Raw genomic sequence first — 18,077 nt, 5'->3', positions numbered from 1 at the left:
GATTTATGTGCTTTATCTTTAGATATTAATGATTTGCACTGATTTCTGTTACTCCCCAAATGCAGCTAGCCAGGAATCATTTACTTCCTTTTAGTGTCTATGGGGGGACATATACAGTATACATATGTTTAATACAGATTAGTGAGACTGTATGTCGTAGGGGGCAATGTGGAAGAATAATTTTATGGTAACAACATTCATCTTAAAGATATGGCATAAAGGGTTAATAAATGTGGGAAACAAAATAAAGGTCAAGTGAACAACAATGTACAATGAAATATACCTTTTAAGATTTGGTTTAGGAAAAATACTGAGATGGTCAATAATGTACCAGAAAAAGGTAGATGTAATATACAAAATGTACTGAAGGATGACTAAGAAATCAGCAGATGTCCAATACACAAGAATGGATAATTGTTACATGCACGGAAATTTCAAGGGTGGTAATACTTTTATTTATAAATATTTGGATGTAAACCAATGAACCAACCAGAGTAAAATGTGTGCATTGATTGACACTGTAAATTCAAGTTTATAAAATAAATCTCTCCTTTGTTTCTCCGACCATTCTGATCATTCTAACCATGCTGTAATGGACTGCTTTTGAAGAATGCTCCCTCCAAGGCATTTTGCCGAGGAGTAATTAAAAGATACAATGAACAGCTTGTCTCCTGTCTGATTACTGAATTACCCTATTAGGAGATATTTCTTTAATAAAATGTTTAATATCAACCACCCTTCCAATGTCATTCTATGAGTAGGCAGGTAGTGTGGATGGTGTCAATGGTTCCACATCCTTTCATGAAGCCACATTGGTTGTGGCTAATGAAAAAGATTTTGGAGGCAATGGTCGAGGATGCGCTCGAATCATTGAGTGGTATAGGAGGCATATGGGATGGTAAGTTCGTAGACTTTGCCCTTTCCTTGCTAAATCAATACTGTAGTGCTGGTTGTCCAGGCTTCAGGCACCATCTCACTTGTACACCCGAGTAAATTCCAGACTTCAGTTGGGATGTTGTCCGAGCAAGTAGCCTTTCCATTTTGGATTCAATCAAATCGCTGCCTCTTGTCTCTGCAGTGGTGATCGGGCAAATGGGGCCGAAGACTAGATTGCCAGGCAGAATAGGCAGGTAGGGGAACTCTTGGTTACCGATCTTCGTGAAGTATTCATTCCATCTGCGCAGTATTTCTAGTAGTTCTCGTAGGAGTCGCTGGTTCCCGTCCTTGATACTCCACAAACTTTTCCAATATCCTGGGTCAATCGGTGGCAGGCTGGCAGGCTCTCTTTTACGCATCTGGGCATGTCAAGGTCTAAGTACAGGGCATTGCATTGCTTAGCTTTTGTTTTGGCCACTGCCCGATTCACTGAAGTCTTGAGTTCCCTGCATCGGTACTCTTGGCTGAGGCGGGTTCTCTGGCAGGTTTTATACGCCACTTTATTCTCCTTTAGGATTGCTTGGACTTCTTTATTCCACCACCACGTCTGCTTGTCAAATTTTTTAGCACCCTTCATTTTCGTCAGTGATGTCGTGGATTTGCGCTTGTCAAATTTTTTAGCAGCCTTCATTTTTGTCAGTGATATCGTGGATTTACTAGACCAAACCTTGCCACATAGAATCTGGTGGAAGTTTTGGATCGACAATGAGCATCTGGAGAGCGCTCGGGAATTGCTTATGTTCTAGTAGCTTCCGCCATTTGATTCACTCTATGCCAACTGAATCCGGTTTGGGCATCCGCTCAGTCTGTAGTTTAATGTCCAAGATGAGAATGCAGTACTGCAATGCAATGCTGTTCGATGGGATTACCTTTACATCCACAGTCAACTTCAGGTCTCGTCTTCAAATTAGCCAATAATCAATTTGTGGAGCGACCGCCACAGATTTTCTTGTGCGTTTGTGTGATCCAAGATGTGATGGCTGTTGTGATTCCCTTCTTCCTATCCTTGTCCTCCATGCATCGCAGTTACGTGGTTATTTAAGTTGCCGCCGATGAGGATGTGTTATTCTATGCCGACAGCTTGTAGATGGTTGTCAAGGGAATCCCAGAAAGTTTTTTTCCTCTTGGCATCCTGGTCTGTGATGCGTATGCTTAGATTATTTGCAAGGTTGTTGATCTGGATTCAGTCTTGGTTGATATTAGCCTGTCTGTTGTTTGGGTGACTTCAACTATATCATCTCTCAGATGTTCATTGACGATTATACCTACTCCATTTCTATTTAGCCATTGTAGTAAAGCTTGTAGCCTCCACCAATTTCTATTAGTTTGGCTCCCTTCCATTTCATTTCTTGGATGCAGGCAATGTCCACTCCCCTGCATTTGAGGACGTCTGCCAGTTCACGCGTACGACCAGTGAGCGTACTGATGTTGGCTAAATGTAAGTGTTGGACTAGCTTCTTTGGCCCACTTCACCCACCAGTGGGTAGCCCCCGTGACGACTTTACGCCGCTTAGGTAAGGGTGACACTTTAGAGTTGCAGAATAAGTTTTGAGAAGACATTAAGGCTATGAGATGCGACTAGAAAATATCGATCAATGCGTCACTTCTCCTGATGCTGGACCTGCATTGTTAGCCAAGATCTTTGGACCTTGTTGCCCGGCCAGCACCACTTGGAGGTGATGGTAGGATTTGGCCGACCAGTTGGATCCGTCCCATTTGGATGAAATATGTTTAGAAAATAGGTGGATATTCTGGTGGAAGGTAAATAAAACAATGGCTTTGCATATAACACTGCTGTTCTCACCATTTTTAATGTTCCCTGACCATTTTAAAAATATAGATCCTTGCCTTTGTAAAATACAGAAAAGAAACTTCCTCAAATCACGAAAGGAGTCAATATTACCCTTCACTTTCTGCTGCTAAAATTTTTTTTGTAAGACAGAATTGTTCCTCTATAGTCTGTCCTCTCTGACCTACACATTGTGGACAGAAGGGTTTGAGTTTTTGTTGCTATTTCCTTATGTACTGTTCCTTAAAAGCTTTCACACACTAAGTAAATGAAACTGACAGCAGCTTTTGGCAAGGGTGCCATTTTTGCCATGGAGTTAAACAGTCATTAGGAAAAGTCTTGCATTCTCCAATTGAAATAACAAGCAGCCTATTGTTCACATGTCCTTATTTACACGTCAGACGGCCAATGTGCCATATTTTCAAACAGAATGGAAAAAAAAATGCTGCTTATCAGCAAAGAACTGAGGAATTTACATTTTATAGCCAGGTAATTAGTCCCTATATCTCTGCCCACCTAGTGCTGCCACAAGAACAGGCAGCTCTGCCAGTGATGTAACTACTGAACACTCCGGTGGACCGGATTGAACAAATGAGGGGGAGTGAGAAGCCATGGAGAAAGTGTTTAAAGTCCTCAGGGTGAAGAACCAGCTTTTTAAGGAATGTCTTGCTGAACTTTTGGGTGATTATGTGCTGATAGTGAGTATTGCCTTCTTATTTATTCTGTTTTGAATTTACAAACATATCTGAGTGATTCAGCTTCTGGGAAGTCATCGGATTTTGCTATTGCAAATTAGTGCAGTGAATTATAGTAAGGACATGTCTACTATGGTTCAAGCCTTACATCTGAGAGGCTGTTACTGATTCCTTATTCATTACAATGTTTCTGTAAATTGTCTAATGACCTCATATATAAAAATGGCATATATTGAGCACACCTACACTCTCATGTGCAGGATTTGTGAGGATCATGTATGGGTGGGCAATTTCACATCTCAGTAGTGACCAGGTAGGTAAGCAATCTGTGTTTGATGGTGGAACAATAAGCTGCATTTATTATTTCTTTATCATGCTTCAATTAACTTCAGCTCTGCAGATAAGCAAGAACTGTACAGTAAGACCCATCTCACAGCTGGAGTTGCACACTTTTGAAGCATTTCATCTATTATCAACATCAAAAATGTTTTTAAAACCTAGTGTTTTGGTAAAATATGATCCTTTCCAAAGGTTGAGTGCAATCAGAAAGTGACCTTGTACAAGTCAGTGCAATAACTATAAATGTTTGTTATATGCAATAAACCATAGAGCAGTCAGCTTCAACTACATTTCTTCTATTCATACGACTTCTTTGTGGTTGGCCTTTTTTCCACCTCTACACTCTATTTGGCTGTTTTATACTGTGTGCACCTTCATTTGGCTACTGTTAATGAACAGACAGTTGGTACAATTAGTCATTTTTTTGTCATTGCAGATTTTTGGCTGTGGAGCAGTGGCTCAGGTTACCACAAGCTATGATACAAAGGGGCAGTTTCTTTCCATCAACCTGGCATTTGCTATTGGCATCACTTTTGGTGTTCACATCGCTCATGGAATTTCAGGTACACAATGGGGGCTTCACTTGCAAATCTGGGTTGTCATGTTAAAAAAATGCCAAATAGAAACCATTTCAAGGAGACAAATCCTTAACACAAGCCTAAGAGATATTAGCTTTGGCTGGCAAAAAATGTGTTTAGATAGGTGAGGGAGAGGAAATTGTTATGGGTAGAATTTAAGAAAAGGCTGTAACTTTACTCTAGTCTGTTTGTAAATGAAGAGAAATAAACTATATATGCCCATAACAATTTCCACTCCCACACCCATATATACTGTATGAGAGCTTATTTTACGCATCCATGTATTGAATATTGAAACTTGCTATTTCAATGTTATGGCCACATGGTGTTGGTTCTTGTGCTAACTACATTGGCACAAAGCTTGAAGCAAAACTGCATGTTATGCCAATTAATACTTCATAATACTTTTTTGGAAATATATTTGTATTAGTTTTTCTTTCATATCCTACATACAACATGGAAATGGAAAGAGACAAAAAACAAACACTGGGTAGAAAAAAGAAACGTTACTCAGCTCAAAGTAAATCAGAAAAAGTACTGAGAAAAAGCAAAACAACATGAATTGGTAATTTCAGATGTGTGCCAAGTTACTGCTGTAAGTAAAAACTTTTGTCAGAATAGCTGGCAGGTCAGAGTAAATGTAAGAAAGCAAAAAGGAGTTTTCATATTTAATAGTTCCCTAGGTAAGTTACATGGTCAAACGGTCTAAGAAAAAATTCTAATAGTGGAAACCCTTTCTAAAATCAATGACAAAATATGTTTTTCCACAGTATAATAAAGTTTTGTTTTTTGATCCCCCAGATCATTTGTAATACTATAATGACTTATTTGATTTAACAAATTTGGAAAGTATGTCTGGACCAGGGGACATTTACCGCTGTAACATTGAAGGGTTCAGCGCAATTCTAAAAAATTGAGATGAGAAATGCAAAGTGTGGCTAATGGGACTTAAGGACTTGTTCATGTGTAGCTTGACTCTCTCGGCAGTCTTTATCTCAGGTGCCTTCTTAAGGTATAGGAAGACCATGACGTACAGTGTGTGCATAGAACCATATTAACATTATAATGGTTTTCATTTTTTCTTTCATTTGCCAATATTTGTAAGTGTAATTAGACCTTCTTAGCTATCTATGCACCTCAAACTTGCAATTTATAATGCAATCTTAGGTGGCCATTGCAATTTAAAAAAAATAAAGCAGCTGACTAAAATGGCATATTCTTTGTTACCACTGGGTATTATCTATGTCAGTCTAACTTTTTGTATGTATGTGTTTTCGGTGGCCAGATTTTATTCCAGTTGAGAAAAACAAATCAACATTAAAGTGAGTGGAGGGAGCCAGTGTGATTTTTCAACGTTTTTAAATTGTTTGCTTAAGATTTGTTCTTTCCTGATTGCTATATTTAAGTAAACATTTGGTCAAAAACATAGTTAAGTCATCTTGAATGATACAATTTTAGATTAGATAAACTTTATCAATCCAAGGTGGAAATTTCAGAAGGGAAAAGTGTACAGTAGCAGAAACATAAAAAACAAGGTTACAGATTAACAAGAAAAATAATACAACTAAGCAATCAATCAATAAATAAATATTATGCACAAACTTCAAAATGAACTTTATGAGTACATCAGAAGGAAGCACTGAGTTGCCTGATAACAGAGGGTAGAAAAGACCCCCAGAGTCTTAGCACACTGTGGTGGAATGAGCCTGTGGCTAAAAGTGCTCCAAGAGAGTGCCTCCTAAAGGAGATGGAGAGGAGTTTTCATAATGGCATCCACTTTTACCATCATCCTCTTTTCCTGAGCAGCTTCCAGTGTGTCTAGGGTTCGCCCTGTGATGGAGCAGGCTTTCCTGATAATTTTATTCAGGCATTGTGCATTTTTTCAGCTCAAGTTGCTTCTCAAGGAGACTGCAGCATAGGACACCAACACTGGCTACCATGGACTGACAGAACATATCTAGTAGTTTGCTGCTACTACTTTCAAAACCAGTTTTCTGCATAAAGCTGTTTTATGCCAGAAAGCGACCAGCTTATATCATCCTTAATTACAATCAGGTCTTTTGAGCTGGGCACTACCAAAGACTGCATTTCACATTGTTTAATCATTGATTAATGACTTATTTCTCAAACTTAAGGTACCATTAGAATAACAATCTGTTCAGTAGCACTAAATGTAAGGAATAAACCAGCACTGGGCAGGGTGCTCTTACATTAAAGGGCACACAAAGTGCACAAATTGATCATAAGATGCCAATTTAAAGTTACCAATCAACACTTAACAATACACCTTTGTGATGTAAGAGTAAATCTGAGTACTCAGGGGAACCCAAGCAGACCTAGAAAGAACTTGTAAGCTCCACACACCTCTGGCCAACCACACAACCTCAGAGTCTTGGGCTCAAGTGCCAGTTTATGTACTGTCTAGCTGCTATTTGTTTTCTTCTGCTGTCTGCATGGGGTGTACTCTGAGTACTCAACTTTATTTCCACATCCCATAGTAAGGAGTGTTAAGCTGATTATGATTACTGAACTTTACTAGCCTGTGTGAATATGCCCTGAGATGGAATGGTATCCGGTCCAGAATTGGTTCCTGTCTTGAACCCAAAGCTGCCAGGATAGGCCCATTCCTGTAACCCTAAACTGGATAAACAGAGTTGAAAACGGGTGCATGGATGGAGCCCTGAGGCAGCAGTACTAACCACTACTCCATTACATCCTTTATGTCACTTTATTAAGTCTGTAATTAGGTTGTTCATATTTCATCATTCTCTATCCAATCCACTTCAGATATTTTCAAATTCAGGTCACAGTAATTATGTTAAAACATAATTGATGATCGTGACAACTTTATTGTCCTTGTACTCCTTATTAGAAATGTACTTCTTTTATATTCACTTCACTTTGTCATTTTTATTGAATACATTGCAAAGATTATAGTGTTTTTTATTGTCTATTTAAGGGAGCAAAGTTAAAATTTTATTTTTATTATTTTTATTCCATAATTACAATTACAGCTAGCTGTCCAATGTGATTTGCTTTTCTCTAATCACTTTCACACATATAACCGAGGATATCACAGGTTTAACTACTCTGGGAATTAAGTGTGATTCATTCATTTACACATGTTAAGTTCCTGCGTTGACAGCATTCACACATGACAGTCCCATGTTGAGGCACACTAGTCTGCATCTGGTCTCAGCTTGTTGACAGAAGACTGTCATGAAAGAAGGAAGCGTGTGTAGTTTGAAGTCAATTGAAAAGCCATCACGGAGTTCATGCACATGAAGTGAGCTGTAACAGGAGAAACTATTACTGTTTGTCTTGTGAGAGGCTGAGAGAATCTTTACGTAGGCAATATACTATCTTCATATTTTATAAGATGACTAAATCTTGAGAAGGGATGGGATTGAAACCTTGAGTTGACCTGAAGGCCAGTGAACAGTCAGAATTGAGTGAGTTGAACTAATGCACTGTATGACCTGTGGTCATCGCATGTGTCTCATTGTTTTTTGCCTCGCATTAGTCAAAGTATTATGTCATTTGAGAGGGTGAAATGTACTGGGAATAAAGGGACCAAAACCTGAGAGAAGTGAGAAAAAGCAGTACAAACCCAGCAGGAGAAATTAAAAGTGTGTGATAGGCAGAAATTTGAAAGGGACAGAAAGGTATTGACACCATACAGACCATGGTGTGGTTCATGATTTTTGGATAGTAGAATGTGCAGAATGCCTAAGAGACTTATTTGCATCAGGACTGTGTGAGCAGTACAGTCAACCTCACATGATGAGGGCCTTATGTGATTCCAGAAGCTGGGTGACAAGGTCTCATAATGGATGCCCTTTGAGTACCGGTTGTCAGTACGACTTAGGACAGGTTCTTCCAGAGTACTGGGTGCTCTTCCTCTAGAAGGTTTTCGGATACATAAAATCATGAAAGTCATAACAATAGCAAGAGTTTTCTAGAGCAGGGGACCCCAGGGGAGCCCAACCACTAGTCCACGACCCAGTCCATCTGACAGCCGGGCAGCGAGACTCACTCTGTGAAGGGCTACAGAAAAAAGGCGGCCCCCTTCACTCAGGACATTTTTCAGAATGCTAGGTGGGTGGGGCTTTGCAGCAGTGCAAACAGGGGAGAGAGACCGAGGTGAGAGAGTATTACAACAAAGTATTTTTATATTTCTGACAGTTTCCCCGTATGACTCAAGTCTATAGAAATCTCGTTACTACGAAGTACATTCAGTGGCAGATACTTTCATAGTTCTGTGGTCACAGCTCAGTTGTGCACATTTGCACAACGATCCCCAAACAGAAACATTGGAAAAAAATGTTCTTTCTTCGAACTTTCCTCGTACTGTTTTTTTGCTGTTTTTGTTTTCGATGGTTTTCAGTGATACCTTTTGCTTATTGCGCGTCAACATTTAAAAAACATCCATTGCAATTTAACTCATTGTCACCGTTCTATAGAAACGGCAGACACGAAAAAATGATAACAGTGTTAATGTTTGTGATGAGCAATCTGTTGGAATGACAAATGCAATGCATATGTGTTTGTTATATGCAAAAAAGAAGACAAATCTCAGGTTGCAAACGTATGCGAACTACGGTGAAAAAGCCGTTTTTATGTGGTTTAGTGACGCTCCTTCAAGAAATATTCCTATTAATGCGGCACTCATTCAAGAAGTGTGGTTTTTAAACTCTCTTGGGACCTCTGTCAATGGGCCAAAACACAGTGAGTGTGCTGTTTCCCTGCCCTGGCAATGGACAAACAATCTTACACAGATGCTGCAATCGCGCTTCGAGATGCACTTCAGTGTGACGTTCCCGTTGGGTGGGGGGATCCCAAAATAGTTCAGAAACCTCACAAGATGAAGAAGAGGATTATCCGGCTTCTGATTGATAACTGTGCTGCCCACAACATACTTCCACATTCAGATAATGTTTGTGTTGAATTCCTCCCGCCCAATTGCTGCCATTGGGTTTTGGCATCATTCGCACCCTGAAAGTGTATTTTCGCAAGGAAATGCTGAGAAAAATTCTTGTCAGCATAACTTGTAGGCAGGAGGAGATTAAAATTAACACGAAAGAAACTATTGAAGCTGCTTCCATTTGCAACATTCTATCTTTGTGAGGCAGCGTTTTCTGCAGTGACGGCAACCAAAACGAGATTACGGAATAAACTGAACATAAGCAACACACTTCGCGTGTCACTGTGTTCCATCGTCCTCAGATGGGATCTTCTGGTTGGAGGAAAACAAGTTCAGGGTTCAAACTGATTCTGCATTATGATAAGCTGTATAATTTCTATTACGATATTATAACTTAATAATAATAGAAATGTAATGTAAATTGTGTATAAAACTGTCTTACGAACCCGCCCCTAAAAATCCCCATGTCCCTGGAAAAATTTGTTTCTATTAAAGTGGTCCTTGGTGTCAAAAAGGTTGAGGACCACTGCTCTAGAGGGGTCAGAAGCATTCTTTAACCTTTAGATTAGCAACATTCAAGGCTTTTGCTAGGTCAATACAATAGTTCAGTATACACTAAGACATTTGATGAATATTTGTGTCTTCTTCAATGGAGCTGATGAAGGCTGGGACATCAGGCATCCCATGAGAGCTCCGTGGGGTAAGTGGCAAATAGTTTCATTGATGGGTGCTCCTTGGAGTCCTATGTCGTGCCCAGTGTTGCTAGGAAAGGCTTTAGTCCCTGGTGACCGCAAATTGGATTGAGCAGGTTTGAGAATGTCACATTATGATAAGTCAGTTGACTGCCAGCCCAAAACTGGTGCTGATTGGATAGGCTGATGAGTTCATGGAGGTGTCTAGACTATTATGTGGTCCTATTTCATTCTCACCCACCGAAAATTAACCATTTTAATTGGTTTTTAGATTCATAAAGTAGTAGGCTGCAAAATTATGACTTTTTAGGGTAATTCACCTTTTGGTAAGTTGGGAATAGTAAAAATGTAATGGCAGTAGGAATTCAGTCCAGATCTGTGCTCTTTCTTCTTTCTATAACATGCTTGAAAAGCTTCAGTTTTTTTTTTACACCTGGCAGGAAGTGGGACTTAGATGCTCTGTAGATAAAACAATCTATAATTTACTCACTGTGCGGAAATGATTTTATAAGAATCACTCAGGAAGCAATTATTTTACCCCACCTTCTTTTAAGAGTTATAAATGTCATGTATTTGCTGTAAATGATTAGCAACTTAAATTTAAGTATTGTAATGACATAGTAGGCAACACCCTTCCTTCTTTAAAGAGTAATTAATATATATTCACATGTATTTACTGTAAATGATTAAAACCTTATATTAAAGTATTCTAATGTAAAAGTAAATAGCAACCCTCCCTCAACCGGAGCTAAAAACAGGGCTCATACAAAAAATAACCTTTTGTTCAAAGTGCATTGATTTGATTTCCACCAATGAGTTGATCTTCAGTTAATTCAGACAGCCCACCTTCTGCATTTCCCAATGCAAGGACTGGTATATGATTGCTTATGGCCAGGAATCAGAGGAGCTTTACTATAACCTTAAGATAGTGTAACTTGTGATCCACATTTTAATGGGAATTGAACCCACAGTATCACAATGGCTCTGCATTTTACCTCGCATAAACAAGCACAATGTCATGAGAATTCAGAACTAGGCTCAGTTTACAAGACAACATAAATCCACTTTCAGCAATGACTATTTGCTAAGATGAGGAGCAGAATGGAGGGGTCTTAATTACTTCGTATAATCAGGTTGCTCAGACTGCTCAGGTTGGAAGGTGGGCAATAATACATTTTGAGTTGACACCTTTTCACATAATTGACTATACAACAGCGCAGTAGGGGCTTGTGACTAGAGAGTGGGGCAGATGGACATATCTATTTGTAAGGTTTTATTTTCATATTTTTAGATCTGCATTATGCTCTCATAATCATCTCTTCGATCAGGAAAGACAAATTATTATTATTATTACTATTATTATCTGTGATTTCTCAAAGGTGCTTTGAATAGATAGATAGATAGATAGATAGATAGATAGATAGATAGATAGATAGATAGATAGATAGATAGATACTGCTAATCAAAAATTAACTTTGACTTACTGGCATATTAAAGGCAAATTTTTAAACTCAAACACATAAGCTGATAAGAATATAAGAACAAAACATGTGACATGAACAGTAATATAGTGGAGGGATCTTCCCCAAAGAGAAAAAAAAAGTTAAAATGTACCAAACCATAAAAAAAACTAGCTTTGCAAACAAAGGTACTAATTTTCTTTATTTGACAGGCAAAATTGGAAATAACAGAAAGCTACTAATGATCCTGTTGCAACGTCTAACCAGTCACTTCAAAGCATCAGTCTTCTGTGTATTTTGATAGAAGCTCTAACAAACTCTTCTATGTCTATACCTTTTGCTATTAGTTTTTCCATGAGCCAAAATCACCAAATTATTTTTCCTGTCATGGGGTCAGGACATGTGACAATGAAGGTAATGAACTCTCACATGCAGCTAAGGATGCGTATACCCATCACCATTGCAGTTACATACATACAGTATATTGCATGAAGTTTGGGAAATGTTTCCGTATAGACCTGTATACGTTGGCACACAGTTGAAAGGCTTACATAATTGTCATGGGAGAATTTTATTTAGCAGCTTTGCTTTTGCTAGTGGAATGTTGCAGACTATTGGTTGACGCATTCATGTCAGTGAGGAGGGAGTGAAGAATGTCAAATCCACAAAAGAATTTGACAAAAGAAGAAGACAATTTACAACTCTCATCAGTTCAAGATCTTTCTTTGAAAATCTATTTTCTATTTCTTCAATAACTCTGTCTGTCCTGAATGTTCAGAGGAGATTTCCTCAAAGACTGGCTGGGAGTGCTTAAAGAATTCAAGTCAGTTTGACCAAGAGTGGAGAGAACAATGCTGTCTGTAAGCAGTTTGGTCATGGTTCTCTTTCTGTGTGCAGCAGGGGGTATCTGTTGATATTTCAAAATCATCCCAAGAACCACCTCCTCAGAGATCTTTCAGTGCTTCCAGAGAAGCAGGGATGACCTCCCCAAAAGTCGCACATCTATAGACTGGTCTTGCAGCATGGAATGTTTAAAAATTCCTTGAAAACATTCTTGAAACCTAAACCTCAAAAAATGATGCTTCCTCAACTGTACTAGAAGCCCTGCTGCCTCTTTGCAAATAGCCATCGTAGCCCACTGTTTTCAGAAACCTCAGACAAAATGTTCATGAAAGCCTTTTGATTCGCAAAAAGGCATTGTGTCACATAATAGTGACTTGTCCACCAGATTTACAGTAACCTTTTACACAAGGAGGTATTATAATACCAGGTTACCTATGAATGGAGTACCCCAGAGAGGTCAAAGAAGTTTTTTGCACATGGCTCATCCTAAACTACATGAACCACTGCGAAGTGCAGTCGATAGTTATAGCAGTGCACATATGTGCTGACCCTGCTTGTGTTGCAACAATGCCTGCTCCTCACCCTTATTCCCACCCATAACTGATGTCCCATTATAACATTGGCTGATTATATTATCAGGACTGTAACTATCAGTGGACAGGTGTTAGATTATTTCAGTAGATATATATTCAGAATTTAGCTGAGTCAAGTCCAGCAAACCAATTTAATGTTCCTCTGGAACAGAGCTGCACACAAACTGTAAAACTATTGATCAGATTCTCTATGTTACTTTAATCTGAGTCCTGTTGCTCAAATAAATTAATAAAATACTGTTGACTTAGGTTGTGGAGGGAATATTATATCATCTGAACTTCATTTGAGCTCTAGGACACATTATGTCATTGTTAAAGGTGCTAAGATGTTGAAACGCAATTTTCCTTTTATACCATTCACTCACATTAAACACACTATACCATCTCTTGTACTGTTTTCCAATATATGAGCACAATGTGAAAAACAAAATGTAGAAATGCAGTACTCTGTTTATATATAATACTTTACCTTATACATAGTATTTAATAGATAGATAGATAGATAGATAAGAACTTTATTTATCCCGAGGGAAATTCTTTTGTCATATACATGCTCAGTGCAACACGAGGAATAAAGATAAGGTAAATAAAGAGTTAAAAAGATCAGTAATAATAGTGCAAACAGAATAACTAAATAAACAGAATAACAAAATAACTCTAAACAAAATATCAAATAATTTTTTCCATAATAATAATACTAAAAATGCTCCAACTGTGTGGCACACTACTGCGCATGGGTATTTTATGCATCCATTTTCTAAACCATCTGTTTATCAATGCAGGGCCCTAGATAACTGAAATAAATTCCAGCACAAGGTATGGGACCATCCTGAACAAAATGGCAATTGATTAGACATGTTCACTCACACACCCATAATTACTTCAAATTTTATTATTGTAGAGAAACCAGTTAAACCAAATAGTACATTTTTGTGACGAGAAGGAAGAAACCAAAGTTCCCAAAGAAAGTCCGTACACATACAGGACAAATCTACCAACAGCACACTGACAGGCCGTTAATCCAACCCTGCTCCTTTGATGCAGCAGCTCTGAACTTTGATCCAGCATTGCCAATTAGTGTGCCAACAGCATGAGTATAGGAAACAGAACAATATAATTTAAGCATGTGTTATTTGCTTTAAAAATATGAAAATACGTTTTTTTGAAATCCTAACACTGAAAAAGTGCTACCAACTATAAAGCAGAATGGCTTTTGTTCTGAAATTGTTATTCACTGTACCAACAGTTTATGTGACCCAGAGCACCTCCACTACCTGTCTGCTATATATATGGCTAAAATGCCTCAGCAAGTGAAATAAGTATGCCTTTTTACAAAACGATAGGACTATGTTTGTGCATATTCTGAATTAGGACGACTCTAAGTTGAACTTGAATGTGTGCGTGTTGGTGTGTACATGAGTGTGCCCTAAGTCCAGGTTTGCTTCCAGCATTCCACCTGATTATATCAAGATAGACTCCAACCTTTTATGACCCAGATCTGGATTTTTGGATGGATGGATATATTCTACATACTGACACAGTCATAAAGGTATGCAAAAAGGACAGATTTAAACTCATTACCACTTTGTTCACTGTTGTTATATTTAGTTAGATGTATTCATTGTGAAAAATGACCATGCATAGCAGAACCTGCAATATTGATCTAGTGCAATGATTAGATTCCTTATTTAAAATTTAAGAATCATTTACTGTTCATTTACTATATTCAAAATGGGAATGGGAAAACTTCATGCAGCTTTCTTGCAGTTTTTTACTCATATTCACCTTTACCATCCAAGACATAGCAAAATAGCATATACGTGAAATATTTCACAAATAAAGGATTTCGCTAATCAACAATATAAACTCAAATGGGTGTATACAGTACATATACAAACACATCAAAAATTTCTACTGTAAATGTTCCAAACCAATACTCCATTCATCCATCTTTTATCAATCTGTCCTACTCCTTTTATGGTTTTTGTGATAACCGCAACAATAATGGTTAAAACAAAAAAATGTAAGCAACTTGACAGAAGTCCTGCATGTTGAAAAACTAAGAATGGTTGATGATAAAGGAACTAGAACTTTAGGGATAACTGGAAACAGAATGAAGCAGACAACATTTTTCTAGGTTGTAGATAGACTTTAAAAATAGTTTTAAGAGTTGAAAATACAACTGTTGTACATTCCTGTCCTGACCCCAAGGCCCATGCCCTTTCATACAGACACCCATGTTAGCTGCAGCTCTGTGCATATACTGTATTTATTCTAGATAGTCAAGGTCATTTGGAAGTATGCAATGCTTGACATCATCAGATCAAAGGTGAAAGGGTCAACGTTATGCACTTTCTGGTTTCTACAAGTTTGTAGTAAAAAGTCAAGCAAAATGACAATGCATATTGTAATCTTTTTAGTTAGCCAATAAAAAGTGTAATTTTGCTTGACTTTTCACTACATTCATAATGGCTAACACAGTACAACACCCTAGTACTACAAGTTTTTCTTCAGTGCCGAGTTTGATAAGCCTTTTCAGGTTTACTTGCTTGCACCTTTTTCCTTCCAATTGGAACATTTTTCTGCTCAAAGGCTGATCTTTGATGACTTATGAGACTTAAAAGAGATTTTTATTTATGTTTCATCTAAGGATAAACAATGTCACAGATGTTTCTCCTAAACTTAATTTGAAGAAATAGCTTTAGACATAAAGGAGGCACAAGATACAACTGAGGTAAAAGGAGTCAAAATTGAGAATTTGGGCTGAAAAACGGGTCATATTTTGTGAGATCTCTTTCTAGAGTTATTATAATCTCTTTCAAGACTTCATATTTTTACTTACTATTATTTTACTTATTATTGGATCAATGCCTTTACCCAATATCTGAGATAAAGTCACTTAGTTCTTTTGCTTTCCCAGTTGGAGCAAAGGCAGACAAAATGACTTTCTTACACAGTGCCAGTAGTAGGATATGAACCCACAACTTTAGGATTTGAAGTCCAAAGTTTTGACTACTATTGCACACTGTCTGCCATTTCTTCTAGAATGAGTTTGATCTGATTGGGGCACAGCAATTTAAATTAGAGCAACTATTACAGGTAATATTGTTCAGAAGCAAGGACTATAGTTTGGTAATCACAGATTAAAGTGTTTATTTCTACAAACTCCTGTCCATACATTTCACCAGATATTACTGAGCACACAATGCAAATACTTTTAAATTGTAAAAAAACGTACATTATTGAAGAATCCATTATGTGGCTTTGCTGAGATCTCTGCTGAAACTCAAGAGGATACATTTGTGAGAACAGCATTTTTTCTTTTTTTTCTCCATTTGTCACATGTCTCCAATTTATTTCTTTCTATCTGATCTCATTGTTGTTCAGGCGAAACCAAAAAGATATTAAAATATCTTTTTTGATTTTTCATTCCTATGGACTGTCTTGCTCAAATTGAATCCTTTGTCTTACTCATTTGTTGTATGAATTGACCCATTCCTTCTATAGAAGGATCTTTGCACTCACAGCAGTGTCAAACTTTGAACTTCTAAAACAAACTGAATCTGGCTTTTGCATTTACATTTACATCTTAGAGCAAAACTGAGATGGTTCATCTATAACACAGTTTCTGGACACGACAATACTTATTGTCTTACAGTGAAAACTGCAAAAATAGGTTGTATTTCAGCAATAAGAGAATTGTCTCAGAGATGATAACAGTAAGGGGATACAATATACAAAGAAGGAAATAACTCTCAGTTCATATTTTTAGTCTAAAGTCACTGCGTAACTAAGGGGAATATTAAAGAAATGATAAACTATTTGCAATTTACACAGAGACAAGTGAATCCTAAAAAGACTGAAATTAATTAAATCTCAGATAGTTTATAACGTTCATTCAGGAGTACTCATGGAAACTAGTCATTAAAATACTATAATGAGAAAGGACAACAGTGGGAGTGGGTGGGAAATCCCATGAGCCCCCAAGGTCATAGTTCTTGGAGTGGGGGAGGGGCCCAATGTACTAGCTGTGATACTGAAGGACAAGAAGGAGGGAATAAAGTGTTGGGAACATTCTGGTACCGTGTTTAATGCAAAATAATATCGGGAAAAAGAAAGCAAAAGTTCCAAGGGTATTATTGTGGATGTTGTGCTTCCTTGAGTGCCTCTCTTTTCAGGCTATGTGGTGGCTTCTGTGTTGTGGAGCTCGGTGCTCTTCATTCTCTGGTTCACAATGAATGCCAACTTATGGCAACATAGTTCTTTAGAGAGCCAGAAGTGACATCAGTGGGCTTTGTCCTTCAGGCTATTGACGGAAGGAGGTAGCGTGTTAGTGATCGTTTGTGTGCAACAAATACATGAACTCTTAATTCATTATGGAGAATTTCTTAAAGGCTACAAATTAGCCAGCATCATTCCATTAAATAAAAAGGTGATTGAACCAAACCTGTCAACTTGAGGCCATTTGGCTTGATGTGTATTACTGGTAAAATGAAGTAAACAGTTAAGGATTTTATGAGTAAGCAAAAAAAGAAAAAAATGTCTTGATCAGTGGGTGCATAAGATATTATTTAACAAGACCTTCGAAATACTTCTGAAATAAATACTAAAAGAAGCATGTGAGGAACATTTTCAAAATTATTGATGCTAACTGTTCCCTCAGAAACCGTTGCTCTTGCCACTGCTGTTTTTAATTTATGTGAATGATTTGGATGATCATGTTGCTATCAAAGTGGTTAGACTTACACAGTAACCTAGAGGCATTGGCAGATACCTTTGAATCAGCAAAATCATTACCAGTGGACCTGATCAAAAATAATATTTGGACATATATGTGGCAGATGAAAGTTAAACATAAGCTTTTTGGACATGAGATTAAAATATTACATAAAATGGCACAGATTGGGGAGAGTCTGTAAGCTAAACACGCACATAATGAGTAATGTTGAACTTACAATACTACTGTCCACAGAAGTGAATAAGTAGAATAATAGGATGTTGGCAACCTTGAGCACAAAGCAAGGCAGGATATTCTTGATCTTTACAATGGCCTTGTTTGTAGTATTCTAGAAGAAATGCAGAGATAATTTACGATTTATTCAAAGCCTGCAGGGTATGAACTATAAGAAAAGATTAAGGATTAGAATATGTTCAGTTTGATTTGGGGATGATTAAGAGGATGCATGGAATAAGAATTTAATTTAATGAAATGCAATTAATATGATAGA

General features: G+C 37.7%; 1 protein-coding gene across 2 annotated transcripts in view; it reads left to right on the top strand.

Annotated features, from left to right (window-relative positions):
* Nucleotides 1-3,243: 3,243 nt before the first annotated feature.
* LOC120527886 (aquaporin-3-like) overlaps nt 3,244-18,077 on the top strand; it is a 38,535-nt gene continuing 23,701 nt past the window's right edge. The window contains exons 1-2 of one of the 2 annotated variants that reach the window (XM_039751822.1): nt 3,244-3,423; nt 4,196-4,322. In XM_039751822.1, the coding sequence (XP_039607756.1) occupies nt 3,337-3,423; nt 4,196-4,322 (214 nt within the window). In that variant the 5' untranslated portion in view covers nt 3,244-3,336. The remainder of the gene's footprint in view (nt 3,424-4,195; nt 4,323-18,077) is intronic. The other variant, XM_039751813.1, reaches the window with a different exon arrangement.

This window comes from Polypterus senegalus, chromosome 1, assembly GCF_016835505.1.
Source record: "Polypterus senegalus isolate Bchr_013 chromosome 1, ASM1683550v1, whole genome shotgun sequence".
Lineage (NCBI taxonomy): Eukaryota > Metazoa > Chordata > Cladistia > Polypteriformes > Polypteridae > Polypterus > Polypterus senegalus.
This window is presented reverse-complemented; position numbering and strand designations above follow the sequence as displayed.